At 47.7% G+C, this 26421-nt stretch overlaps 1 protein-coding gene across 1 annotated transcript in view; it reads right to left on the reverse strand.

The window, feature by feature from the left end:
• The window catches only part of B3GAT2 (beta-1,3-glucuronyltransferase 2), a 41491-nt gene extending 16220 nt beyond the window's left edge, over window positions 1–25271 (reverse strand). Inside the window, exons 1-2 of the mRNA XM_006266730.4 lie at window positions 24723–25271; window positions 5993–6137 (exon numbers count right to left, since the gene is read on the reverse strand). Coding sequence (XP_006266792.2) covers window positions 5993–6137; window positions 24723–25256 — 679 coding nt within the window. The 5' untranslated portion in view covers window positions 25257–25271. The remainder of the gene's footprint in view (window positions 1–5992; window positions 6138–24722) is intronic.
• Between the last annotated feature and the right edge of the window lie 1150 nt (window positions 25272–26421).

The following is a 26421-nucleotide window of genomic DNA, read 5'->3' on the forward strand; positions in this document are numbered from 1 at the left end:
AGAGGTTCCCAGTGCCCAGATCATGGCCGGTGCTGGGCCACGAAGGGTTGGCTGCCAGTCCACAGGAGGGTTGGCTGCCGGACTGGAAGTGACCATGGACCAGAAAATTGCGGATTGGAAGTGACCAGCATACTGTGGACCGGCTGCCAACCCTTTTTCATACTCAGTATATTTTATACTGAGCAAATACCTGCTGGCTGCCAGTCCGCAGTATGCCGGTCTCTTCCACTTCGCAGTTTGCCGCGGTCCACGATCACTTGCAGGCCATGGTCACTTGCAGGCCACAGGTTGCCAGTCTGCTATCTAAAAAGGTTGGGAGCCACTGTCATAATGAATAAGCCCTTTAAGGACCATTTACAGAAGTGGTCTCCAACCTTTTTATGTCGGAGATGACTTTGGGAATTTAAGAGGAACTGAAGATCTACTCCCCCCACTCTGCCCAGCAGGTAAGTCTGTGGGGAGGGGAGAGGAGAGGGGAAAGGGCCATGGGGGGGCAGGGCAGATCGAGGCCCCAGCCCTACTCCACTCTCTCCCTCACCAATGAGGCCTCAATCACCCCCCTGCCCCAATGGGCAGCCTGCACAGCTGGGGCAGGGAGGGGGACAGAGTCGCAAGCAGCTCATCCAGGGGGCATGGGGAGGGGGGTCATGCAGCCAAGGAGGGTAGAAGGGGTGCCTGCCCCGGATATGCACGCGGGGCCAGGGCAGTGCCGGGCTCTTCCTGGCCAAGCTGTGCTCAGGCCAGGAGGCTGTGATGGCAGCGCTGGGAGCGGGGCCACAGGGGGGTGCATCCCTGCTCCCAGCACCGCCACTGTCCATGCTGAGCACAACAGGGGCCAGGCCTGGTGGGAACAGCCCGGCGCAGCATTCCAGCCTGGAGGTAGAGCCCATCCTCCCCTGTGCCCACCAGCCCCAGGTCCCCATGTCCTCAAGGGAAGGCTGAGCTGGGCTGTTCCCACTGAGCCTGGCCCGCTCTGCACGTGGCAGCAGTGCTGGGAGCGAGGGTTGGGGTGGGGGGGCTATGGCCCTGCCCTGTGGCCCCACTCCCAGCACTGCCACTGCAGCCACCTGGCCTCAGCGCAGCCCGGCCAGGAACAGCTTGGTGCTGCCCTGGCCACAGTCCACCCCACATGCAGATCCAGGGGCTCGCGCCCCTCCATGTCCTCCAGGGCACCCCCCTCCCCCCCCCCACCTTGTCCCCCCGATGAGCTGCTTGCAGCTCTGCCCCTCGCCCCACCCCAGCTGTGCAGGGCTTGCCCCTACTCCATACCTGTAGCCGCCAACGCTGCCTATGTTTGCGGGGGCACATGCCCCGCGATCTGTGGATGGCAGAGGCAGCTGCAGGCTGGGATTTGCGCCCCGAGCCCCTCTCCATATGCTGCCCTGCCTCTGGCCCTTCCCTCCCCCACTGACTGACCTGCTGGGCTAGGGGCATGCACTCAGCCCCCCCAGCCCAGGATTGACTTGAAGAGGCTCCAGGACTCACTGGTCAATTGCGATCAACTGTTTGGCGACCACTGGTTTACAGTGTCAATATTCAGGAAGGTACCATGCACTTACACCTCATGGGAAGATTAAGCAGACAACCATAGCACTGTTTTGTCAATGGATTCTGATTTCTTGGGGAAGGACATCTTCAGAATCCATGATTAAAGGCTTCAAGAAGTGCTGCATATCCACTGCCATGGATGGACTTGAAGATGATGTTTTGTGGGAAGATGAGGGAGAAAATGAGAACAGTCAAGACAGTGAAGAGCGTGAGAGTGAAAATGCATGTAAATGTGACCAGTCTTAAGTTGTAGGATCTAAGAAAGGAGCAGTATTCACCAGGTTCTGGACAGAACCAAATATAAGTTAAGTTAATGGCTGAATGAACTGAAGTTAACGTTGAATTTATGACTATAGTCATGCTATAGTTTTTGTCAGTAGGTCGGATTGTAAAAATTATACCAAATTAAAATGTTTCCTTGCTTGAAATCTAATCATTGTGGGGGATCATCTTAAATTCAACTACTATAGTTTGTGATTCCAATATGTGCTACCTAAACTAATTTACAGTTACAACCCCACACTCCTGGTCAGATTCCTCCATACCCTGCCCAAAAAATAAACCACTCCCAGAAGAAATGAAATGTTTGCAAAACTGATCTAGTATGAAGTACTGAAACTGGTAACCATTAGTTTTCAGGAATGTTACAGTCTAAAAACAGTCAGCTCTGATATGAAGCAGTCATGTGTGGATCCAGGATTTCAGAAAGGGAGTGCGTGAGTGTGGCTGCACCTGAGGTCCCAGACCCCCTCCCCCCATACATACATATACTAAGGCAGGCAGGAGTGGCAGCAGGGGACTTTTTTAATTCCCTCAAGCAGATAAGACTCTTCCCTCCCTGCTCCTTTCCTCTCTGCTCAGCTGCACAATTCCTCCTTTCCCCTTCCATTCTCCCCTCTTCTGCCCACTGCTTCTGCTGTCCCCAGCTGATTTGGGTGTGGGATGGGAAGCAGAAAGTTTCAGAGCTGCTCCTGCCCCACTACCACATGGAGCCAGGCTTGGCTAGGGACAGCAGCAGCAGGAGGCGGGTTACCTGCCCCTAACACTTGATCCCAGGCCAGCAGGGAACACCAAAGGACCCAGGCAGGGAGGAAGAACCAACCCACTGTTGCCACTGTTCCTGGCTGAAACCAGTTCTGCATGGAGCCCAGCTGCAGACAGCAGGAGCAGCTCTGGTGCTCTGCCACCCCATCTCCACCCCCATACTGCCTGCAGCAGTCGAAAAGAGTAGCAGGCAGTGGAGGGTATGTGCAGCGGAGAGGAAATAATTCTGATGCGCTTTAGGGACTTGAAAAACATCCCTTACTGTTTCTCCCATGGTGCGGTTGAGTGAAAAGTGGGGGGATGCATGCATGCCACTGACCCCCCTAGATCCACTCCAGAAGCAGCTGCCCACTGAAGTACTATTTACACCAGATTTGAATCAGGCCCCAGATCCTAAAGTACAGAATGTATCCATTTAAAAAAATCACTCAAGCTTCAGGTAAACTGAAATAAAGTAAATGAAAAATGCTGGCCAGATCATGTCCAAATGCAGAATCTGAGGAACTGTCTGTTTTCAGAAGAAAAATTAATACTATCTTCAATCATTTCCAAAAATACATGGCTCAAGGTATGACACTTGGACCAAGTATAGTGCCAATACAATAAGGAATTCCAGTAGTATACTACAACATGCATTAAAAGTATTGTAAATTAATCCCAGTTTTCTTTTAGTGACTATAGATATATTTTTGGCTGAGAAAAAGGGAAGATGTGACAACATTGAGAAACTGACCATTAATACTGGTCAAAAGACTTGCAATGTCCACCGCTCATTTGCAAATATCTACTCAATTTTGTCTCCATATTCAATTATTACTGTCTATCCTCTTCAATCTTGTTTCCCTGACCAAATGATGAAGCAAACCTGACCTGAACATTTACCAGTCAAGGCAGAAAGTCTACCTGCTTCTTTAGCAAAATAATAATTATGAATAAGGTTTTACTTGGCCCTCAGATAAATATGTGATGTATGTAAATGAATTTGCTCATACAAAGCTATGTGTGCAGTGTATTTTAACAGAATTAGCAACATTTCACATTCTCTCAACTTCTATACCTTTAATTCTATGCCTTTTTCTTCCAAGAATGTGAGCATGTATCTCACTGGTAGCAATACCAAATTGTCCCCTTATATGCCAGGCAATGACAGCAAAGTATAGCTAAAGTAACTCATCAACTTTTCATGTGTATCTTCACCTAAGGGCAAGATTCCCTGGGCTAATGTTGTATAACTGCCTTTGCCTGTAGCTAATAAATTATACATCATACTCTCATCCTTTGAATTCCCAGGAGCCACCACCTCCACAATATAACACCAATACATCTCTATAAATCTACGGGCATGATTACTCAGCATATGCAGCTGTAGCGCTTCCGAAGATCACTCTGACAATCAGGCTGCACTGACTTATAGACTGAGAATTCCAGGTCTCTCCCTAATCTCAGCTCTCACGTAGAGTAATGCATTTACCACCATACTCAACATAAACTGTTCTACTGCAGACATTTTAATGCCAATTAATAGCCTTAACTGGAAAGGATCCTACACATTAGATTTAGCATTAAGACATCACTTTCTGATGATCACTTACTGTTTCAAAACATCACCGTCTCTATGGTGTCACTAACCAGCATTAGTTTCCTTTTACCATGTATAAACATTAAACGTTCATATTCTCCACCAAATATTACAAACTATAAGCCTGAAATATTTTATTGCAAATGTTCTTATGAAAAGAATACACTTGCTCAGAACCCCACAAAATAAAAATGTGTGTTAATATTATATCACCTTTTTCCTTTGTAACCTTCCAGAAAAAACAGGATATTGACAAAAATATGCAAAAGAAATAAATATAAACATAAGTACAATGATTATGCTATGCTAGGAGACCAACTGCTGCTACCTCCAGTGTTAGAATTTTATGTGTTGGAGATTCAGTCAGTCATTGTAAGTGGGCGCATCTACACAAGATGCTTTACTTGAGATTAGAGTTAATTACTGCATGGTAAGCATCGTGGTCTACATGTGTAGACACTTACTGAACAGTAATTTGCTCTAATCTTGAGTATATTTGTTACCTGTAAATACAAGTAGCAAATTTACTTTATATTATGTACTGCGCAGTAGCACATGTGTAGACACCTGACCGGGAGCAAATGTGCTCCCAGTCAGCCAAGAAGCAGGGGACAGGAGATTGTTCCCTACCCCCAGCAGCTACTTGCTGCCAGGGCAGGCTCTACCACCAAAGCCTGGGTGGGGACAATGTCCCTGCATTAAAAGTATTGTAAATTAATCCCCTACTGTCTTCTAGTGACTACTGATTTATTTTTGGCAGAGAAAAAGGGAATATGCGGGAAGCAGGGAGCTCCCAGCCCCCACTCTGTGATCATAGGGCCCGGGGATGGGAGATCCTTATCTCTTAGCCTGAGCCCTGAGACTGCAAGGTTCAGGGTGAAAGTAAGAATCTCCCAGCCCAGGCCCTGTGACTGTGGGACCTGGGCTGGGAGATAAGCACGCAGCTTCCAGGGGCAGGGAGCAATCTCCTGGCCCCATATTCCCTGCCAGCCCCTGGGCTGCAGGGGCCTGGTACAGGGCCACAGGGAGCGGGAGCAGCAAATCTGCTCCTGCATCCCTGCATGCGTGCCCAGAAGAGTTTAGTCTAGAGTACTTTACTCTAGAATAAACTGCTCCCAGATTATTTGCATGTGTAGACACGCCCAGTATAGACAAAAGATTGGCCAAGCATGGGTTGACAGCTAGACAGAACTATATGATGTGCTGACTTCACAACTGAAGATTGATGAGATCAATTTTGAAGCTTTTCTGCCTTCATCTACTAGGCTGAAGCTGCCAGTGATTTTCCCCTAAACCCAGTGTTTCAAACTATATCCATCTACAGCTATCCTTGTCATTTCACATAAGCAACAGAAAATTAATCATTTAATGATATAGTAGCATTTTACAACAAGGGTATACACTTACACTGTGCAGAACACCCCATGGAAGACAGAGGCTTCCTAAAAAAATTAACTCATTTGCAGAACAGCAATTAAATCTAAACTAAATGCTAAATTACCACATAAAACTAAATGAACTAAAATTATTTTGGGGTATTTGCAAATAACTGTTTGACAACATGTGCAGCCTAGGACTTGTGGGATATTTAAAATTAAAAGCAATATGCAAAAACTGCCTTTTAAAAAGGTCTTCTGTTTTACAAGATTCCTACCTATATAATCAAGAACTCCACTAGGAAGTTTTAAAACTTTCAAAGTTGTACATATCTTAAGGTTTACATGTGAGCAACTGACTGCCATGTTCAAAACTGCGAATAGGACATGGAATATATGCATAACACATTTGTGCATCATGCAGAAGCATTTTATCAGTCCTTACCTGCCATGTCAATGGCAAAGGGCCTGTCAGGTCGCCAACCTGTGTACCAGCCAACAACTCTGCCATTTTCCACTATAGGGCGCTCATAGCGTCGTCCTCCCACCAGGCCCACAGGCCACACGGATACTTTGCGGGTTGTACGCATCTGCAAGGAGACACAGGGTTATTTAATTTCCTGTTTCTTAGCAAGTTGTGCTAGTTTTTGTAAGGGTGTGTAGAAGCAGCCCACGCATTTCTAGTCACAAGCAGCTGTTTATAACAGGCTCTTTGCTTTCTAGATTTCAACTCTCGAGGTATTTTAAAGACATATGTATCCCAAAGTTTTCTTGCTCTCAACTACAATTCTCTAATCAGTAGGTACCCCAGTTACACAGAAACTAACCCTGGATAAATAAGGTTGTTTTAATAAAATGAAGTCGTAAGCCTCCGAAAACCCCATACGCTAAGGGGGCTGACAGACATGAAAAAAACCCCCACACTTTAACAGAAGAAGAGGCGCATTAGTTTGACTCAGCTTCCCAGTGTCTATACAGATTGGGTGCTTCAGCAGGGCTTTTTGGCACTTTCCTCTAAGCTGATTCAATCAGCTATTAGATAAAAGTGCCAAAAAACCCTGCTGAAGTGAGCGATCTATACAGACATTGGGCGAGCCAGGTCAAACTAACACAATGCCTCTGCTGTGCATGCGCTGCACTTGGCATGGAAGTGTACCAAGCTGAATGTAAAGCACCATTTTTTTCATGTCTGTAAGCAGCCTCTCTTCTTTATTTAAAAAAAACACAACCAACTGCTTCTCCCCCCTCCTCCCAAAAAAACAAACAAACCCTGAATTGTCTGTGGTAAATTGTCTCCTGAAAAGATGTTTCATTCTTTCAATAGGTTTATCTTTGTGGATTTTTTTTATATATTTGCACTGAAGTGACAAAACTTCAATCAGGATGGAATGAAATGTTTATATTTCAGTTTGCTGTCTATATTTATGAAGGCACAAATGTAATTTTGGTTGAAATCTATATAAGAACACATTCAATTTTGAAGCTAATATAGTTTCATAGTTGGTAGGGTCGGAAGGGACCTGAGCAGATCATCAAGTCCGACCCCCTGCCACGGGCAGGAAAGAGTACTGGGGTCAAACGACCCTGGCTAGGTGTCTATCTAGCTTCCTTTTGAAAGACCCCCAGGGTAGAAGCGAGCACCACTTCCCTTGGAAGTTGGTTCCAGATCCTAGCCGCCCTGACTGTGAAGTACTGCCTCCTGATATCTAGCCTGAATCTACTCTCCGTCAACTTATGGCCATTATTCCTTGTTACTCCCAGTAGTGCTCGGGGGAACAGGGACTGCTGGTCTCCCTTGGCCAGTTTATAGATGGCCACCAGATCCCCTCTCAGCCTTCTCTTGTGGAGGCTGAACAGGTTCAGGTTCCTCGTAGGGCCTGCCCTGCTGCCCCCGATCATGCAGGTGGCTCTTCTCTGGACCCTCTCCATGCTGCCCACATCCCTCCTGAAGTGCAGCGCCCAGAACTGGATGCAGTACTCCAACTGCGGCCTAACCATTGTCACATAGAGGGGGAGGATCACCTTGGACCTGCTTGTGATACATCTGTGGATGCATGACAAGGTACAGTTAGCCTTCCTGACTGTGTCCCCACATTGGCGGCCCATGTTCATCTTAGTGTCTATACAGACTCCAAGATCCTTTTCTGCCTCTGTGCTGATAAGAAGGGAGTTCCACAGCCTGTAGGTATGCTGCTGGTTCCTCCTCCCTAGGTGCAGGACCCTGCAATTGTCAGTATTCTAGGAGGACAAGAAAGCCTAATTATGATTAGAAGCATGCGCGCGCACGCACGCACGCACACACACACACACAGAGTCACATACAAAAATGTAGTTTAGGTATGTTAAAAGTGGTTTCCAACAGATAACAGAATTGGTCTTGCATCTTTTTTCCTTTTTTATTATTTTTAAAGAATGATCAAAAGATTTCCATAAAAAATAAAGAAACAAGATAGGGGGGTGCTTCAGGTATGGATGTTTACCCATTGACCGAAATGGAGCTTGACTGCACCCTAAAACATAGGTTTGGTTGACCCTATAAACATCTCTAAGAACTGGAAGACTATAGACATTATCACGCAAGAAACTAAGACGGGTGCATAATCTTTTGGCCCTGTGGGCCACATGAGCAGCACAGTTCCAGTCCACAGGCTGAATCCCTGGCTCAGAACTTTGGCCCCAGAAATATGGCAGTATGGGAGCAGCAATTAAGGCTGCTCCACTCCCTTGCCACCAAATTTTCAGACTCCTAGGGAGCCCTATGAGCCAGAAGCTATGGTTCTATGGGCTGGATCTGCCCCATGGTCCAAAAGTTGAACTAGCACCACTGGTTCAAGACATTGATTTTTTTAAAATTGATTCAGTCAAGTTGATGAACTTTTCTATGTAATCCACTCTTGATAACTGATGCAACCCCCTTGCTCTAAGTGCACTTAAATGAACTCTAATTTAGGCAAAGATTATATTTGTTTAAGCATATCTAGGTTTCACTGGTTTAACATAATTAATTGTGAAACTGGAACATTCTGCAAGTGTGGAGAAGGTTATCCCTTCTGTTTACAAGTACTCATTTTCTAGATATGTAAACCTTTAGGAGGGAAGGGGGAAGAATCAGGAGTGGGTTTCTAATATAACTCCATTATAAAAGAAGCATTTGTTAAAGATGCAACACTTCTGCTGTTTCTGTCAAGGTAAAAGAGCCCACAATACATATTCTCTAGGCTCCCAAGAGGTCCTCCTTCAAAAACAAGCAAGTCTAGCCTGACCTTCCTTACATTTTTAAGGTAAAAACACTAGCAGATTAAAAAGAAAGAGGGAGAGGGAGAGAAAGAGGTGATAGCACCCTATCTTTCATGCTTTCTTTAAAAGGCTGTAAAAGCCCAGTGCTGTTCAACATGTTTATTAAAAATTTAGATGCTGGCACATAAAGCTTCTTGAGCAAGTTACCTGGGATCTCTTGAGTGTATATTAACAACCTTTGCAGCAGCAGGATGTTGGCTGCCATGGTCCCCTTGCTTTACCTGTGGCAGGTTGCAGTATTCTGCCTTGTGGTTGTGTCAGAGTTGATTGTGTAGTTTTTGTTAAGAGGTTAGACAATGGGTTTGTATAGGTTGGTTTGGATGGGGTGATCCTGCCTCAGGCAGGGGATAGGATTAGATGACCTATGGAGGTCCCTTCCTGCCCTACTTTCCTATGATTCTATGAAGACATAATTCTATTTTTTTTAATTCATAGTAGGACATGTTTAAATTCATCTACCCTATTTTAGCAGAGCATCCCAATTCCACAGATTCACAGAAAAGTAGAGTTAAAAGAGACCTTAGGAAGTCATCTACTCCAACCCCCTGCTAAAGAAAGGACCGTTCCTATCTAAATCATGATATACAAATGTCCACATAGTCCAGGGCTGCCCAAAATGTCCAGGGCTGTCCAAGTTGAGTCCAAACTCATCTTGTGCCCCAGTCCAGGGCTGGACTGAGGGGCTCCTTGTGGGCCAGATCTAGGCACACAGCAGTGTCACGAGCTCCAGTTCTAGCACAAGGCATGTGGCAGCAGCTCCAGCTCCAGACATGTGGTGGTGGCAGCAGCCCCATGCTAGAACTGGGTCTGCCACCAACACTGTGTGCCTTATGCTGGAGCCAGAGCTGATGCTGCATGCCCTATACCAGACCACATGGTGGGGGTGAGGCCAACAGCTGAGAAGGTAGGGCTGAAGTGACACGCAAAGCAGAGGGCAACTGAAGCTCTGTTCACCAGACCCAAGGGCCCTGGATTCTACAGCAGGCCATTCTCCCCATGGCCATGCCCCTGCCTCTCAACTTCCATTTCCCTGCTGACAGCATAGCCTGGATGAAGTAGCTTCATGTGCTGGATTTGGCCCATGGCCTTTATGTTTGACATTCCTCGTCCAGCTTATTCCAGACAAACCCACAAGAAGAATCCCCTTATGCAACTACTAGACATAACACCCAAAAACATCAAAAGCACTCTAGCTTGTCACAAGCAAGGTACAGAGACAGGGTCAATGCCCTATCACTGTAAGACATTGCCACTGCCAAAGTCTTGTATTTTAAGTAGACTCAACAGATCCAAGGAAAAACACACTCCCACAGGCTCATGTGTGTGCACAGGCCCCAGTGTTGCTTGCTTCTTTTCAATATTTACAGCATAGACTTCACTTTGGACTATTTCTTGACTGTGAAAACACAAAAAGTTTGGCAGCTCTGACTTCAGCAGTATGACCAAGTTTTCTGTAAAAATATGTAAGCCCTAGACTCAGTCTTTGCCCACTTTGCAAAAAGTTTGTTCCATCTCCTTACTCCTGCCATTCTTGTGCATGTGATACTCAAGATAATAGACATGTGTGGAATTGGTCCCCAAACATGCAACAGGCTTCCCTTAAGTCCAGTGTTGAAAATGGGAATGGGATATCTTATGCTTGCACCATCTCCCTAAGAAGGATAAGGAAAGAAAATCAGCAAGGAAAGACAACAAAACAAAATGCCCTCCCAACCCTAAATTTTTAGTTGCTCTTTATTTGAGGACTTGTATCCATGCAAATGTGCATGAGTTTACTAAAACTAGCTTGCTTGAACAACTACGAGTCAATCATCTTTCAGGGAAAGAGAAGCTTATTTTGGTTTGACCTCCCTCTGCTACCAATTGACATAAGTCCAACTGAAGTAATGTCCACACTAAGTCAATTTAAAATCATACCTTAAACTAATGCAATTCTAGTGATCCTAGACATGGGGTTGTCAACCAGGGAAGGCCCCAGGGGGTACACAGCAGCAGCACAGAGAAGCAGGGGCACTTCTGATTTCACCTCCACTTCCGGTTTTGCTGCTGGTGCTTCCGGTTTTGCCACCGGCATGCAGGGGACCCTCCAAACTCACTGATCAGCTGCCGAGGGGACCCTCCCTGACCCCGACTCAATCGGCCACCAGGGGACCCCTCCCTTGCTCATCAATCGGCTGGGGTACTCCCTGCTTCTTGACCGGCTGCCGGGGGTACACAAACCAAAAAAAGGTTGAAAACCCCTGTACTAAACTAACCAAGTCTAGGATCATCTTGCTGTGTTTTACTCAGCAAATGTCCTGCTTTTCCACAAATCCAAGGCATCAGGGATGCCGCTGGTCTCCCTTGCCCTCTTCCTATGACATGTTATGTCCCATAGAGTGCCAGAGGAACTTTATGGCTATTCCTGTATGTGAAGATCCAGAATGAATGTTCTTGTGGATCCTTTTGATTTGAATATTTTTACCCATATATTTATATTTTTACCTCATATTTATGTGGGTCTCTGAGTTGCCTGCAAGCTCAGAGATCCACATAGTCCTTTCCAGTCTTCTGTTTTGTAGTGGAATATAAGTGTTCTAACTAGACTGATTTAAAATCACACCAGATGCTAATTTCTTTCTGAAGAGCAGTCCTTAGCCAGTGTAAATCTGGAATAACCCCACCAGCTTCAAAAAGGTAGATTTGGATAAGTCAGTAAGTTCTAGTTCTTATGTTTTTTAGGACCCTTGTCAACCTCTGTAGAGAAACGGCAGGATAGATGTGCACAGATAACTACCTCTCTCTGTGTAGATATTAAAGCAGGGGCAGACAACTATTTTGGGCGGATGGCCGCTTAACAAGATTTACTGAGCTGTTGAGGGCTGCATCTACTATAACATATTTTAATTTTATTACAAAAAATATTTTTGTCATGATTTTTGTGTACTGTATATAGAGGTGATTGCATAATAGCTTGAAAATAATTTCTTAAGTCTTTTATATTGTGTAGTGGGGTGTGGTTGGGTATGCATATGGTATGGGGGGTGGTAGGATGTGTGTATATGGTGGGGTGTCGGGGTGAGTGGGGGGGTGTTTATGGTGGGGGGATGTGTATGGTGAGGGTAGGTGCGTGTATGGGGGGGTTTGAGGGTGTGTATGGTGGGATGTGGAAGGGTGTGGGGGGAATTTGTGCAGGGATGAGGCTGTGTGTGGGGTATAGGGTATGTTGGGGGGTTGTGTGGCATTTGTGGGGTGTGCGTGTGTGGCTCTGGAACACGTGCAGTTAAGGCAGGCAAGGGGTGGTGTGGGGAATGCCTCCCCACACTCCCCCCATGGCGCAGCAACAGGTGGGGGCGCTGGTGCCTGGCTCTGACCAGCACTGCACATTGCCACGAGGAGCACAGCCCCTCCAGGCTGTCTCTGTCGGGGGTGCTCCCCACATTCGAGTAGCAAGGGAGGGAATTCCCAGGGATGGGAGGGAACTCCAGGTGCTGGAGTGGCTGCCTTCCCAACCTGGCTTCCCTCCCATGCGGTGCGAGTGCAGGGTGCGCCCATGATATAGAGGCCTGACAGGGGCTGCGTTCCTTGCAGCAATGAGCAGCACTGGGCACAGCCAGGCACCAGTGTTGAGCACAAGCGCCCTGCCTGCCGCTGCTGCTGCTGCCCCTGCTGCCTGCCAGGGCTGCATGCAGTGGAAGGAGTGTGGGAGGGGTCCCCACACCTACAGCCTGGCCAGCCAAGCTCTGTACTGCCCCCAGCCCTAGCCCCATGCTCTGCTCTACCACCCAGCTGCAGCCCTGAGGGTGGGAGCGAGGACGTAGGCGCCTTGCTCCCGCCCTCATGGGTGGAAGGGCTGGGCAGGGCCCAATTCATTGGGGGGCACCATGGGCCAGATGAAAGTGCCTGGCAGGCCAGATGTGGCCCGTAGGTTGTATTTTGCCCTCCCCGTATTAAAGTGTGTACAGCTATCCATATTCCTAAAGAAGTAAAAGTATCCAAATATTTGCCAAGCTCTTAATTTCATAGTTTCATAGTAGGTAGAGTCGGAAGGAACCTAAGCAAATCATCAAGTCCGACCCCCTGCCATGGCAGGAAAGAGTACTGGGGTCAAATGACCCCAGCAAGATGTTCATCTAGCCTCCTTTTAAAGACCCCCAGGGTAGGAGCCAGCACCACTTCTCTTGGAAGTTGGTTCCAGATCCTAGCCGCCCTGACTGTGGAGTAAGCGCCTCCTGATGTCTAGTCTGAATCTACCCTCTGCCAGCTTGTGACCGTTATTTCTAGTCACTCCTGGTAGTGCTCGGGGGAACAGGGACTCCCCCAATACCGGCTGGTCCCCTCTGACTAGTTTGTAAACAGCCACCTGATCCCCTCTCAGCCTTCTCTTGTGGAGGCTGAACAGGTTCAGGTCCCATAGCCTCTCCTCGTACGGCCTGCCCTGCTGACCCCTGATCATGCAGGTGGCCCTCCTTTGGACCCACTCCAAGTTGTTCACATCCCTCCTGAAGTGCGTTGCCCAGAACTGGACACAGTACTCCAACTGTGGCCTGACCAGTGTCGCATAGAGGGGGAGGATCACCTCCTTGGACCTGCTTGAGATACATCTGTGGATGCATGACAAGGTATGTTTGGCCTTCCTGACCACATCCCCACACTGTCAGCCGATGTTCATTTTGGCATCAATAATGACACCAAGAGCCTTTTCTGCCTCTGCACTGACGAGAAGGGAGTTCCCCAGTCTGTAGGTATGCTGCTGGTTCTTCCTCCCCAGGTGCAGCACCTTGCACTTGTCAGTGTTGAAACCCATCCTGGTCTCATCCACCCACCCCTGTAACCTAAGTCCGATTGCAGCCCCTTCCTCCATTCTAGCGTGCCCACATCTCCCCACAACTTAGTGTCATCTGCAAATTTGAACAAGGTGCTTTTCACCCCCTCGTCCAAGTCGCTGATGAAGTGCAGTGCAGGCCCGAGGACCGAGCCCTGCGGAACCCCACTGCCCACGTCCCTCCAGGTCGAATAAGACCCGTCCACCACTACTCTCTGGTTGCAGCCCTCCAGCCAGTTACTGACTGGTACTTTACTCATGAAATATTCTCTTTTTTCATCATCTTTCCTGTTACCTTTGCAAGGAATGATGTAAAGTGAGGGTATCTCTCAATTTATGTAGTAAATTATGTTCATGCACCGGGGAAAGGAAAATTCATAGGAACTGTGACTGCTATACAAAGGGAAATTCATCGGGATTTTGAATGTCATGGGTTAGTTTCTATGTGGAATTTGATTATGCTATCTATTCGTCTTGACTTTATCTATTGTGGGGACACATGAAAGATTAGCCACAAAATATTGAAATGTAAAATATCTTTGCTGTTGCAGAGTCAAAAGGTAGATTACCCACAAATCGAGTCCTGCACTGCTGCTCTAGTATATTTATAATAATCAAAATGCTAAGCCACAATAGTCACCTATACATATTATCACCTTTCTCAGAAGGGACAAAGTAGGAGTTAGCTCACACTAGCAAGCTGCTGCTCCTATAGCTTTGCTGGCATACATATAGCAACAGAGCCCCATAGTGGAGATGCAGCAAATGCCTGAAGAAGGAGTTTTTTCTCTGTCAGTGCAGTTACACCACTTCTCCAAATAACATTAGCTAAGCACTACAGGCAGCAGTCCTGTTCTTTTGGCATAGCTGTGATCAGACCAGGGGTTTCGCTGTCATTGCTCCCTTCACTAGAGGTAAGAAACTTTTCTATGCCTCATAGCCGTTATAGTTATGCCATATAAAATTATTGTAATGGTGACCAGACCAGCACAGAAAATAAAGGTAATGAATAGAAAAATATGGAAAGAAGAAAGAGAAAATAAGACGACTTAAGAAAATGGGAGGGTAACAAAGGCCAAAAATAAAAGGAAGGGTGAAAATGGCAGGGACAGACAGCATGGACATGAAGGGGTGAGAACCAATAAGGGAGAAATACACAGTGAGAGGACAATGACGGAAGGGAGAAACCCCAGAAACCAACAGGTAAGAATGTAGTAAGCAAAAAACAGACAGAGAACAATAACAATGATTTAAAAGCCACCAAATGTTGCCAAAAATAGGACCTCATTAGTCACTGAAGAAGAGCTGACTGAGATAGAGACGGCATCAAATCAGTAGCAAAACAGAAAACCCCCAGTGGAATGGAAGCTAAAAACAAAAGAGCAGGGAATCCGGTCACACTTCCTAGCATGAAAATGCTTCCAGACTATAACAATCTTCCCAGTGTTTTCACAGCCAGCTATCACTGCCTCCCTGCTTGGGATTCAAAGTCACCAGTAAATTCTGCTGCTTTATATAGTATATGTTTTTTCTCCTCACTTCTCTACTGCCTCAGCCCCTACGTAATTTGCAATCTGCAGTGGCTGTCTATAGATTATTGCCTGGGCTTGTCACTCAAGCCCAGTAGAACTCTAGCAGATTTATACACAGCCCCTATATATTTTACTGAAGATTGTATCTCAAGCTCCTTCACTTCCAGACTTACCACTTTAACACTTACAAAGGCAAGAGAGATCTGGGCTAAAGCCTGGACCTTAACCAGGTCTCTTGACTATCGACTCTGACACAGGATTCTTATATGACCACAGGCATATCATTTAAGGACAAATTCTGACCTCCATAACGTTTGCGCAACTTCAGTGCAAGTCAAGACAAATGCAGAGCTGTGAGTGGAGACAGCATTCAGCCACAGATAACTTTGTGTCTTGATTTCCTCAAATGTAAAATGAGACTAATCTACCACCTTACTTTACACACAGGGATGCTATAAGGCTAAATCATGTAATCCCTTTTTGGGTGCACATGGTTATTTCGTTAAAAAAAATAATTGTGTTGATACAGCTTATGTCCACTCTTTGCTGACTTAACCTACGTCAGTGTACTCTGAAATTAATGTCCACAGAATGGCGCTGTACTGATTTAAATCTATATTTTTAACCAGGGTACCAGGGAACCCAGGGGTGTCACAAGATCCTTTGAAGGATGCCATAAGGTATGAGAAGATAAACTAGGTGTAAGAAGATAAGCAGAGGCTCAGGTTTAGGCTTAGTCTCTGCCTAACTGTTCCTGGGCCTCCATGTTTGGCCCCTCTGAAAGGAGGGTAAGCACAGTAATTAATAACTTATTTTTTAACATATGGGGTTAAAAATGGTGTGCCACTCAATTCATGGAAATTATGGAGGGTGGTCCTCTGAATCTAAAAAGGTCAGGAACCAGTATCCTAAATGATTTAGTTAAAATCAGTATATTTCCAGTGTAGAAAAATATCTTGGATTAACTGAAATAAGTTTACCCCACATATTGTTTCAGTCTTCCTCCGGATTCAGCAAAACGTTCCAATACCAGAGCTAGTTTTACAATTCGAACTGGGAATGTTTGTTAACAGCAACTTGGACTTTGAGCATGAATACAGCAAAATGTGCAGGAAGACCATACATCCTTGAATTTACAGATTTTATAGCCCTGCAGATATCTTACTACCAAAGTTTATTCTTCCACTCTCCAGGTTAACAGTTACTCTCTCTCCTGCCCCCCTCTTTCTTTTGTTCTGCTAGGTATTGATCCTGAAAAATGCTAAGTGCCCCTTAAGCCATGCTTGCTGACATCAATGAGCAGTCAGCCATCATACTGACCTCAGTACCACCCAGATGAAAAAGGTTCCTGTCCTAAAATGCTAGAACCACCTTTTAAGCCCTGGACCCCTAATCCTTAAATATTTGCAGTAAATTACTTTTTTTCCCTGATGTCTATGTTTTGTCCTTTTCAATCTACTTTAGCTTTTTCTACCAATCTTTTTTTATCCCAAGCTATTTAGAAAAGATATCACATATCTAAGTCTAACGTCAGTGAGCATTTAAAAAGCTTCAAGTGTATCAGAATAATTTACACATTAGAAGGTATTTAACACACTTCTAATTTATATTTAAATTGCTTTTATTGTTTAAGGATTTTTAATATGAAGGAAAATATCAGTGCCAGATGGCTAATATTTAATTCTGTCTAAGCTGCTGAATACTGTTGCTCAAAACTACAGGCCTTAGCAAAAATCTGTTTTTCCAATCAGCTATGAAAGGCATTAAGAAAGTTTTAAATCCATACATTAGAAACTATAGAGTCTATAAATGATTTTTAAATCCCCTTGGCTATCGTTTTATCCATAAACAATAATATAGGAGTCCATTTTTCACTACTATTAAAATTAAAATAATCCAAATCCGTTTAACAGATTATATTACATATTTAAAGGAAGTAGTCCCTCCACAGGTAAGGCTGAAGCACTTCCCAATAATAATACCCAGCTCCTGCAGTGCAAAGTGCCTTTCATTGATAGATCTCAATGTGCTTTACAAAGCAGGTCAGTGTTACTATTCCCATTTTACAGATAAGTAAGCTGAAATATAAGAACAGTTTCAAGACCAAGAAGTCTATGGGCCAATGAGAGGCAAAGCGCTGCTCAACCTGGTACTGGCTACTGGGGATGACCTAGTCGGCAACCTAGTGATCGATGGAAGCTGGGTGACAGCGACCATGAGCTAATCACCTTCACCATCCGCCGAAAAGCTGGCAAGTCAGTCAGCAACACGGAAGTCCTTGACTTCAGGAAAGCCAACTTTGACAAGCTCAGGAGGCTTGTCAGTGAGGCCCTAAGGGACCATGACCACGGGGAGAGGGGAGTTCAAGAAGAGTGGTTGCTCCTCAAGGGAGAAATCCTCAATGCACAAACTAAGTCTATTCCATCTCGGAGGAAAGGCAGCAAGAGGGCACAGCAGCCCCCCTGGCTCTCCAGGGACCTAGCAGACCTCCTGAGGCTAAAAAGAAAGGCCTACAAAGGATGGAAGATGGGAGTCACCTCCAAGGAGGATTATTCTGCACTGGTCCGGTCCTGTAGGGAGCAGACCAGGAAAGCCAAGGCTGCAACTGAACTCCAACTAGCTTTGAGCATCAAGGACAACAAAAAGTCCTTTTTCAGATATGTGGGGAGCTGGAGGAAAAGCAGGGGCAACACTGGACCCCTGCTGAACCAGATGGGGCAACTGACAACTGACGCTCAGGAAAAAGCCAACCTATTAAACAGGTACTTTGCGTCAGTCTTTCATCAGTCCCATGGGACGCCCATGCCCGCTATGGGATAGGGAAGTCCGGGTGAGGGTGATCCCCTGCCCTCCATTAATGCTGACTTTGTGAAGGAACATCTTGAGAAGCTGGATACGTTCAAGTCAGCCGGCCCTGACAATCTTCACCAGGGTACTTAAGGAGCTGGCGTGCATCATAGCCCAGCCTCTAGCACGGATCTTTGAAAACTCTTGGCACTCTGGTGAAGTGCCCGAAGACTGGAAGAAGGCCAATGTGGTGCCTATCTTCAAGAAAGGGAGGAAAGTGGATCTGGCTAACTATAGGCCCCTCAGCCTGACTTCTATCCCGGGGAAGATCTTAGAAAAGTTTATTAAAGAGGCAATCCTTAACGGACTGGCCGACGCCAACATCTTAAGGGATAGCCAGCATGGGTTTGTTGCGGGTAGGTCTTGCTTGACCAATCTCATTTCCTTCTACGACCAGGTGACCTATCACCTGGACAAGGGAGAAGAGATTGATGTCATATATCTTGACTTCAAAAAAGCCTTTGATCTGGTTTCCCATGATCACCTCTTGGAGAAACTGGCCAATTGTCGCCTTGGGTCCTTCACGATCCACTGGCTGGAAAATTGGCTCCGTGGTTGGACCCAGAGGGTAGTAATTGATGGAAGTCACTCATCATGGTGTCCTGTGACCAGTGGGGTCCCCCAAGGCTCTTTCCTTGGACCCATACTGTTCAACATCTTCATTAATGATGTGGACACTGGAGTCAGAAGCGGACTGGCCAAGTTCGCCGATGACACCAAACTTTGGGGCACAGCATCCACACCAGAAGACAGGCGGGTGATCCAGGCTGACCTGGACAGGCTCAGCAAGTGGGCGGACAAGAATCTGATGGTGTTCAACGCCAATAAATGCAGGGTTCTCCACCTTGGGAAGAAAAACCCGCAGCATCCTTATAGGCTTGGCAGTGCTATGTTGGCTAGCACTATGCAAGAAAGAGACTTGGGGGTCATCATTGACCACAAGATGAACATGAGCCTGCAGTGCAATGCTGCGGCTAGTAAAGCGACCAAAACGCTGGCTTGCATCCATAGATGCTTCTCAAGCAAATCCCGGGACATCATTCTCCCCTTGTACTTGGCCTTGGTGAGGCCGCAGCTGGAGTACTGCGTCCAGTTTTGGGCACCACAATTCAAAAAGGATGTGGAGAAGATTGAGAGAGTCCAGAGAAGAGCCACGTGCATGATCAGAGGTCAGGGAAGCAGACCCTACGATGACAGGCTGAGAGCCCTGGGGCTCTTTAGCCTGGAAAAGTGCAGGCTCAGGGGTGATCTGATGGCCACCTATAAGTTTATCAGGGGTGACCACCAGTATCTGGGGGAACGTTTGTTCACCAGAGCGCCCCAAGGGATGACAACTAGGTCGAATGGTCATAAACTATGACAAGACCGTTTCAGGCTGGACATAAGGAAGAATTTCTTTACTGTCCGAGCCCCCAAGGTCTGGAACAGCCTGCCACCGGAGGTGGTTCAAGCGCCTACATTGAACACCTTCAAGAGCAAACTGGATGCTTATCTTGCTGGGATCCTATGACCCCAGCTGACTTCCTGCCCTTTGGGCAGGGGGCTGGACTTGATGATCTTCCAAGGTCCCTTCCAGCCCTAATGTCTATGAAATCTATGAACCCCTAACAGCAACAGAATTAATCCCATCTAGTCTTAAAACTTTTCATTTCAGGGTAAAATAGTCCTAGTAAGATGGAAACAAATTAGAGAAGTGGTTTCAGAGACAGAAGAGCTTTAAACTCTGTTTTTAGAAGATTTTCTTAGCACACTTTAAGATGCATTACATCACTAAAACTTCAAATGTCATTTCTCACATATGCCTGAATCCAGCATTAATTTCAAATCTATGGAAAGGCTTCCGCCATCTTCCATGGACAATAGATTAGGCACATAATCCCTAACAAACAGGGCTGCTAATAGTATATCTGGGGCTAGCAGTGCTGTATATATGATTTATTTGTGTAGGAATTCAGGAAGGGAACTGCTTGGTGCAGGTAGGTCCTTACTGGAAGGGTAAAAGAACAATAACACACAAGATGCCTCAACTTGGACATAGAAGGAAGAAGCCAGCTGTCAATGAGCAAGATTTTCTGGAAAGAAACAAAGACTATTTTTCCACAGCTACCAGAACACTTTTGTGGCCACTAGCATGCATGCAGAGAATTGTTAGATTTTTAAGGGTTACAAACAAACCTTCAAAATGGATTCTCCTTTAAAGGAGAAAAATGTGGGAAACTGTGGCTTTTTCCTTGCAGGCTGGTAGAGTTGTAGCCTGCAAGAGGCTGCTTGGGGGCCCCCATGCCACACTCCCCCCCAGTCCCACATACTAGGGTGCTGAGGCCTGGGGGCAGCAGGTGGGGAGTGAGGGGCACTGGGTTGGGACTGACCATTGATGTTTACAAATGGGTCCTGGTACAAAAAAGGTTGAGAACCACTGAGCTAGGAGGAAGAAGTTGTCCAGAAATAGAATGGGGACTGGAACCCAGAAAAGCTTGCCACCAGAAAGGGGTCAGAGTAAAAGGGCCTCTCTTACAACTTGGAGACAGGCTACAAGTTTTGGTTCACTTGTTTGTGGGAAGAGGAACAAGGGCTGTATTTATGTTCAAAGGATTGCTAAAGAACACCCTCCGAGCAAACCAACCTGTAAGGCAGCAGGCTCACTAGCCCATTTAAAGACTGAGTTTGCATTTAAAGGATGGACTGAGGATCCCCTCTGCCTCCCCCGTCGCTTTCTCTGATCTTCATTAGCAGGACTATCTATATACGAAGCAGGTTTGGCCTTCCAACATCAGTTCCTCTGATGTACATACATAAACTGAACAAGCAGGTCGAGAAAGTGGTGGCCTGTGGACTGTTATTTCAAACATATGAAAGATAGAGTAAATCAGTCTCTGGCCCAGTGGTGAGTAGACAAGGATACAAAGAGTTAAAATAAAATTCCAAGTCCAAACTTGATCATCTGATTTCCCAGGGCTTGCTTACATTGTTTTTGATTTTATAATCTTTCCATATAGGCACAAATACAAGATCAGATAATCTCAGCCATATCTAAGATTTTTGTCTGGGCATCTAAAAATAAACACTTGTACAGCATTAGTCACAGTACTACAAAAACTTGTATCCTCACACAAGATGAGCCAAACACACAACCAAAAGTGAAATGTTGCCATTCGAAATGACAAAACAGCCTACAAGAAAAACAGAAGAACAGAATGATGATTCATGAAGAAACATCAGTAACATTCATCAAATAAAGGTAATTTAGGTGTTTGCTCTTCCACTCACTTTGCTATGAAAATTATTTTTATCAGGTATGTTACCTGTTGTTCAAGTTATTAAATACATTTTTAGAATGAAGGTTGTTTTTGGAGAGATGCTACTGGTCTGCAGGTGAATGGATCATGCCTGAGATAATCAGTTTCTAGGTCTAACTGTTTTGTAGGATATATTCTCTACTGGAGAGCCCTAAGAGCCTCTGAAGGGTGTTGTGAGGAGCAAGGAGCTCATCCTTGCTTAGCTGCTCCTCCTTCCTCTTCCTCCTCTCCCATCCCTCCATCCCCACCTCCCCAACTGCCCAGTCCTGTGCAAGGAAGCACTGAAATAAATTAGTTTTTGAAATGAGGCGCTGCTCAATTCACAGAAGCTATGGAGGGGCGCATGCAGTCTAAGCAGGCTTAGAACCACCACTGTAACAATATGTACTATATATATTTGGTTTGTAGCCAGAAGGGTTAGGAAGTTTAGCCAGTGACTACAGCGATTATAAACGTCATAGGCAGAGATTTAATTTTTCTAACCGTCTAACTGACTTTCGCAAACACAACCTGGTATCTCAAAGTTAAGGCATGTTCTTTGTGGCTTGTACACCTGCACTAGTAATAATGTTTCTGCTCTTGGGGATGTCTGAAAGAGGCTCAGTTTCTTTCAGGTCATTAGGAAAAAAATCTGCAATAACAGGGTTACATTACCATTGATCTTTACCAAGTTAAACTGCACTGGTATAGCACTCCTAAATAGATTAACAAATCCTCTAGGGGCCTGCACCCCTAATATAGATGGGCCCTTCATTTTATTGGCTTGGTGTGAATAATATTATCAAACTGTCATCACTAAAATCAGCAGCTATGACATACACTGGATCTCTTTAGCAAGACTGTAATTTCATATAGTCGCCTTTGGCTAGATCCTGAATGCTTTCAGTTTGTGATAAATACATAAGTACCTTTGAGAATTTGGACCTTTCTGATTATAATTGTGAATTGGCTGTGATCACTCAGTAGCCAGTGACAAAGGCAAGCTTAGAATCCAGGAGTTTCTGGCTCCCATCCTACATTATATTGCTCCCTACCTGTCCTATAATAATTTTCAAGTCAGGGACTGAGCAACCACTGTTCAGAAGAACTGTTCCTGAAAAGCTGAGAAACAGCATTAAGCACAAATTCCTTCTCACATCTCATTAAACCACTTTCATGAGGGGAATTACTACTGGATTTCTGCCACATGTGATATGTTCCAAGGCTGGTCTCTTCACGCTGAGAAGGGAGGAACACAATTTACCCTCATAAATCAATTGATTCCCAAAGGGGAGGTGGGGATTTACTTGAAAACTGTCAAGTCAGAACCCATGAAAACAGTGAAGGTTTTCCAATGAAAAATAAAAATTCAATCAACAGCTTGATTGAAAACAAGACTACAGGCACCCCCCACATCTCCCAGTTCCCTCCACTTCCCCCAACATAAAAGGCACAATGCTTGTGGCATTTGCAAAGGCTCATTTGCAAAGGCTTTGCAGTTGCTTTAAGAGAGTGCCAGATCAATATAGGAGAGAGGGAATTATCAGTGCTCAAGCAGCCACCCCATCTCTGAGACAAAGCCCATCAGCGCTGCAAGAAAAACAGGAATAGGGTGGTTCAGTAGATACTTGAAGCTTGAAATCGCTCCCCACGCCTTGAAATGGATCTCTTCTACCGCTGTGTTTCACATGAACAGCTTCATTTGAAAATGTATTTGCTTGTGAACGTGGGGCTGTTCAAAACAAACATTTCTTTCCTGGCACTGAACCACACTGAAAAAGGAGGCTTAGAATTGCTTAGCTGCATGTGAGAAGAGGCTGGCATTGCTCTTAGCAAGGAGAAATAATTGAACATGGATTGCCTGTTGTTTGTGTAATTTCCAAGGTTAACCCCGCAGATTCATTCATCCTTTGCTTTCCTGCATTCAGAGCCAACACTTTAAAGAGCTAGTTTGTATCCTTTTTATTTCCATCATCCAAAGAAATCAGAAGCAAAGTAGTGGGAAATAATAAGAGATTAAACCTGACTTGAGACTCTTCTCTCGTGGGATGTGCCGCTGGTGTGCTTGTCACTTCCACTCACTGCTTCCTTCACTGTTTTCTCTGTTCCCAGATGAAGTAAAAGTTGCCTCAAGCTACTGTTGGTATGGGACATATTTTTTGGACCAGTTTAGTCCACCCTGGTGCTGATTTCCAAGAGAACCAAGCATCATCCTTGGCCAAGGGAGTTCCTGATCAGAGCGCAGCCACGACATCTTAACAAAATAAACCAGACTACAGAATTATGGCTTTGCCAGCTAAAGGTGCTCATATTAGGAGCTTCATTGTTGGATGTCATGCTGGAAAAGGAACCAGGTAGCCTTGCTGAATGGGAAACTTGCATCTACCAATACACCAGGGAGGGAAATGGATACGTTACAAATCCAAACACCAGCGTTTCTAAAATGATTCTCTCCAGGGTCTATGTGCCTGGCATCTTTTAATGCCACACTTGTTTTAATCTAGCGACTAGAAAATAGGCAGGGATACAGGGCATGAGCAAAAGGCAGGGCAGGCAGGAAACCTTTACCAGGGTAGCAGACTGATTTCAGTCTTTTCAAACTCCTGCTCCTTCCCTATCTAGCAACCTGCTTTTCACTTTCCCTCCCCCATGTTTCTGCCAAGGCGACTCTTTTCTATCTCACAGATGGACAAGATTTTTCTTCTGCTGTTTTATGGGCACTTAGGAACCATCTGTCCTCCCTGCCAGCGGGCAAGCAGACAGAAGGCTGCCGACCCTCATCCCGATGCCTTTGCCAGCTCCCCCAGAGCCAGCCGGGAATACAGACAAAAACCCGGTCCCTTTTCAACGGCCGCTCCTGAAAGAAGGGTTTTGTCGTCATGCAAACGATTTTCTCCTCTGAACAGCCAAGGGCTTCACGGAGAGTGGCCACCTCCAAGCAGAGTCCTGCCCAAAGTCCAGGCGAGTTACCTAAAGCACTAGGATTCAGGACAGTGGTTTTCCCGGGGGGGGATTACCTAAAGCATCACCCAGGATTCAGGATGGCAGTTTTCCCTACAGGGAGACTAGGGGGAAGAGAGAGTTATCTAAAGCATCATGCAAGATTCAAGATGGGGGGGGGTTCCCTAGGGGAGATGGTGGTGGGGAAGAGAGGGTTACTAGCATCATCCAGGATTCAGGATCAGGGCGGGGGGGTTCACCTACAAGGGGATGGCAGTGGGGAGAGAGTTACCTAAAGCATCCCTCACGATTCAGGCCAGGGGTTTCCCCTAGGGGAGATGTGGGGGGGGAAGAGACCAGGCAGGTGCCCCTTGGGCCCCAGTGCCCAGGCACGCCAGGGAAGGGGCCCCACAGGCGGGGCAGGAAGGGGGCTTAGGGCAGCGCTGGGGCGAGGCGCGCGCAGGGGCCGGCGGGCGCTACCTCCTGGAAGAGCTCGAGGCTGTAGGTGTTGTCGTCGTCGGCGAAGAAGAGCACGCCGGGCTGCGGCGGCGGCAGGTGCTGGTGGCGCTGGCGCAGCCAGGCCAGGCCGGCGTTGCGCTGCTCGGTGGCGCGGGGCAGGCCGGGCCGCTTGTAGCGCCGGGGCGTGGGCACGTGCAGGTGGGTGACGGGCAGCCCGGCGCCCGCCACCAGGCGGCTGACCAGCGGGCTGCGGCCCGCCGCGTCCTCCACCACGACCCAGTGCAGCCGCGCCACCTGCCGGAGCGTGTTGGCCAGCCGCGTCAGCTCGGCTTTCTGCACCGGCCGGCTGTAGGTGGGCGTGATGGCATAGATGGTGGGCAGCGCCGCCGGCGCCGGGGCCGGGGCCGCCGCGGCCGGGAGCGGGGCCGGGCGCCGGGGCGCAGCCAGGCGCGGGGCCCGCGCCCGCCCGCGCTCCGAGTCCAGCACCACGGCGACGAGCAGCGCCCAGGGCAGCAGCAGCAGCAGCGCGAAGCGGCCAAGCAGCGGCGACTTCATGGTGCCGGCGCTGCCCGCCGCCGCCTGCCCCCGCCTGGACGGCGCCGCTCAGCGCATCCCCCGCCCCGCGCGCCCGCCCCAGGGCCGCGCCCGCCCCGCGCCGCCGCCGCCGCCGCCGCCGCCGCCTCCTCTCCGCGGAGCATCGCCCACCCCCGGCACCAGCTCCGGCACCAGCCCCAGCCGGGCCGCTCTGCTGTGCGCGCGGGGGAGAGCGCCGGGCGGCCGCTCACGTGCCTCGCACCCCGGGCCAGGGCAGGGCGGGGCGGCGCCTCCGCGCAGCCCCGGGGCTCCCCCGGGCACAGCGGGGCTCCGGCCGCCTCCCCGCGCCCGCCCGAGCCTGTGCCCTGCGCCGCGGAGCCCGCGCTGCCGCCTCGCCTCGCCTCGCCTCGGGGCCGGCGCCCGGCACCAGACGCACAGAGCGGAGTTTCTCCCCCGTCACCTGGACAGCTCCTGACTCGTGTCCCCCCTCGTGTCACTCCGAGCAGCGAGGGCTCAGCTCGCCTCTGGCCACCCCGGGCAAAGCAGCGCCGTCCCCAGCTCTGCCCTCCCAGACAAACCCTGGCTGGGGCGCCCTCTCCGCGGGGCTGAAAAGCCTCCGGGCTGACAGTCCGCAGCCCCTCCCGGCAGCCTGCTCCAGTGCCTCGCTGCCCTTTTCCTTCTCCTAGTATCTGACCTAAACCTCCCTGGCTGCAGATTGGGACCATTACTCTTTGTTCTGTCATCTGCCCCCACTGGGAACAGTCTAGCCCAGAGGCAGGCGATTATTTAGCTGGAGCGTGGCCATGTCAGGTTTGGTGAGCTGCACCCCTTGTCAAGCTGCTACGCCCTGCCCCCTGACAGGTGCCCACCCCGTTTGCCAGCTTGGGACCCATGAATGATGCGTGCCTGCCCACAGGCAGTGGCAGGGGCGTAGCAGTGGTGAGCGGTGACCACCTGCAAATGCCACCAGCGGTGTCAGTGGCAAGGGGGGGAGGTTGCAAGCGGCGACTGCCCATAGGTGCCACTGGCAGCAGTGGCAGTGACCAATCCCAGAGAGTGTACCACCCATTTCAGGGGGTGCACATGCACCTGTGTGCACCCCCCATGCATCGCCAATGCTGGGACCTGATGTCCTACCCATAACACCTGACCTTTGCCACCAGAAGTCCCCCTCCCTTTGTCCTAG

Source organism: Alligator mississippiensis, chromosome 1 (assembly GCF_030867095.1).
Source record: "Alligator mississippiensis isolate rAllMis1 chromosome 1, rAllMis1, whole genome shotgun sequence".
Taxonomy (NCBI): domain Eukaryota; kingdom Metazoa; phylum Chordata; order Crocodylia; family Alligatoridae; genus Alligator; species Alligator mississippiensis.